Source organism: Gavialis gangeticus, unplaced genomic scaffold (assembly GCF_001723915.1).
Source record: "Gavialis gangeticus isolate Ggan-Ray unplaced genomic scaffold, GavGan_comp1, whole genome shotgun sequence".
NCBI lineage: Eukaryota > Metazoa > Chordata > Crocodylia > Gavialidae > Gavialis > Gavialis gangeticus.
In genome coordinates, this window is record NW_017729000.1 from 5304439 (window position 1) to 5307134 (window position 2696).

The 2696-nt window shown below is 48.2% G+C and overlaps 1 protein-coding gene across 2 annotated transcripts in view; it reads left to right on the forward strand.

The window, feature by feature from the left end:
• FAT2 (FAT atypical cadherin 2) overlaps positions 1-2696 on the forward strand; it is a 107817-nt gene that overhangs the window by 47960 nt on the left and 57161 nt on the right. For both annotated transcript variants that reach the window (XM_019506109.1, XM_019506110.1), the window contains exon 4: positions 2165-2226. In XM_019506109.1, coding sequence (XP_019361654.1) covers positions 2165-2226 — 62 coding nt within the window. The remainder of the gene's footprint in view (positions 1-2164; positions 2227-2696) is intronic.

The window sequence follows — 2696 nt, forward strand, 5'->3', positions numbered from 1 at the left end:
GCAATAAGCGGGAATAGGCCAGCATCTACACATGCAGGTATTAAAGCGCATTAACACTGTATGTGGATTGACTTGGGACTAAAGTTAGTTCCAAGTCAGTCCACACACACAGTGTTACTGTGCAGTAAGGCATCTACATGTGCCTTACTATGCAGTAACTAATCGGGTGTAAATTTGATACCTGGACAATGCAGATATCAAATTTACACTCGAGTCTGTGTAAGTCACCATATTTACTGCATAGTACAGGCATGCACGTGTAGACATACACCTGTACTGAGCAGTAATTTTGGTTACTGGGCGGTAAATGAGCATGTGTAGATGTGCCCAGTGATGCTAGTACAGAATAATGGTGACCAGTGTGTCCCAGTGCATCTGCCCCCCCTTCCATCACAGTTTCCCAGCTGCTATGGCACTCTGGTACAGTCCTGTTTGTTTCCCCTTCCACCACCAAGCCACAGAAGAGTTTCAGCTTTGCCTCCTTTTGGCAACCAACTCTTTGCCAACAGGGTGATCTCTCCCCAGGTCCCCCCTTCTCACCCAAGCTCAGGGGAAAGCTGCGGGCCCCTTCCCACCCTCAGCCATCTCAGCACATGGCTGGGACTCAGGACTCTGTTCCTTGGGGCAGGTCCATGCTAGAGTCCACTGCCACATGACGCCCACCCTGCCCACTTCCTCCTGCTCTGTGCATGCCATGTACCGGGTCACTGTCCCTCTCATGGAGCAGTCCTGAGATGAAGAGAAGCCAAGGGCATGGCCTGGGCATTGCTACATGACACCTGCATGGCAGTCAGCATAGGCAGTGCAGCAGCAACGGGGAGGGGGCTATTCTCACAGCCACCATCTTTAGCACCAGTCAGCATGACACTGATGTGACATTAAGTCCTGATTCAGCACTTAAGCATGGATGTACATTCCTTCCTGACTGTTTCCCATGGCAAAAGTGTGAGTCTAAGGTCTCTTGGTGGCCACAGACTCTTTCTAGCTCTTCTCCTCCTGCTCCGATGCACAGAGCAAGATTTGGGAGAGCAGGGAGGAGGGAAGAATCCAGGACGTACATCACATATAGCCTGTTCAGAAAGTCTTGTTATAACACATTAAGAAGAGTTGCTTTTACAAACAGCAAATAAATGTTTTGAGTTGCTGCCAGTGCCAAACACATACAACGCCAGAGAGAACAAGTAATTGCTGTGTGTCAGACTGTGAACCGTGCTTCAAACTCCTAACCAGAGCTGTGCCCCAAGCTGCTTGCTGCTTTCTGAAGCGATATGAAATGTTCTGCGCTTCAAAGCACGTTCACAAAGGGATCCGCAGTGCAGCGAAAGTCCTAATGATATCTGGCCAGTCTGTGATCTACCTTTTGGGCTGGAGCAGCACATTAAATCACTAGTGTTCCTGTTTTAACACCTCCACAAAAGCTCCAGGGCATTTTGTGCATTTGCTATGCGTTTCTAAAAAACAACAACAAAAACCCAATAAATTGGATTTGCAGCAGGTGGTAGAAGGAGAGAAAAGAGGTTTGAGCACAGCTTTGACAAGGAGAATTACACGGACAGATAGGTGCATGCACACACACACACCCCACCAGCCATGCACAGGGCTCCAAAAATTTAAAATCAGGAGCCAGACCTCAACCCCCACTCCAGAAAATGTGCTTAAAAGTAACAATTAAAAAAAAAATAGCAACGCCTATTCAATTCCTTTTAATTTGCGTGTGGGGTTCGGAGCCTGTGGGGTGCATTCAGTCACACGTCAAGGTTTTCTCTACAACCAGACAGGCTAGAAACATAGGCAGTGGGGAGCAGGTACTAGCCAATTGGCCTTTAGCAAGCAGCTAACCCAAAAGGGATGCAGACAGGCAACCCCAGTATAACTCGCAGTGGTCGGACTTTACCGCTCATTTTTTCAAGGGTGCAAAAACGTGTCTTCTACCCACAGACTGAGAAAGGTCAGGCAGGACTGCCGGACTGTAAAACCATTGCCTTTCCTAGCATGGGGGCAGGAAGTATTTGCTCTTAACTGTTTCTCACCTTTCCCATCAGTTTGATTAAAAGGGGTAGTTGGCGCTGGAGTCTTTGGCTCGCCTTGGGGGTTTGGAGGAGAGTTGTGTGCCACGCCATAAGCCATGAGGTTTGCAACTCAAAGATTACCTCTGTCTTGGCAGGCCTGATCTCTACCACTTCACGGCAGCTGGATCGAGAATACAAGGCTGAACATATCCTCGAGGTGGGTAATGATGATGGAGTAATTAGCTGTATTTACCTAAAGCAGTTTAAGTCCTCAAAGAACATTTCCTTGCAAGTCAGAGCACACAAGTCTCATACCAGCAGCTCTCAATGGCTGGGGAAGTTAATTAAAATTGCTCTGTGTTTGTGTGTGGGTGGGGAGGGAGGTGCACGTGTGCGTGGGGAGTGTATGCGTACGTGTGTTGCCCCGTGTGTTGACCACAGAAATACTTTTGAGGTTTTTCCTAATAAAAGATGGCTGCAAGGAGCCTATTTCTGAGCTCCCAGGGATTGAGGATGAGTACTGGACTCCTGACCCCTGAGAAGATAAACACGGCTTCCCAGGAAAGAGAAATCCCCCGTATTTATCTCAAAGTACAGAGATCCTCTCCAAAGCCTCTATGATCCTATGACCTTGAGAGGTCATCTGGGCCAGTGGTCTCCAAACTTTTTTGATTGCGCACCCCATCA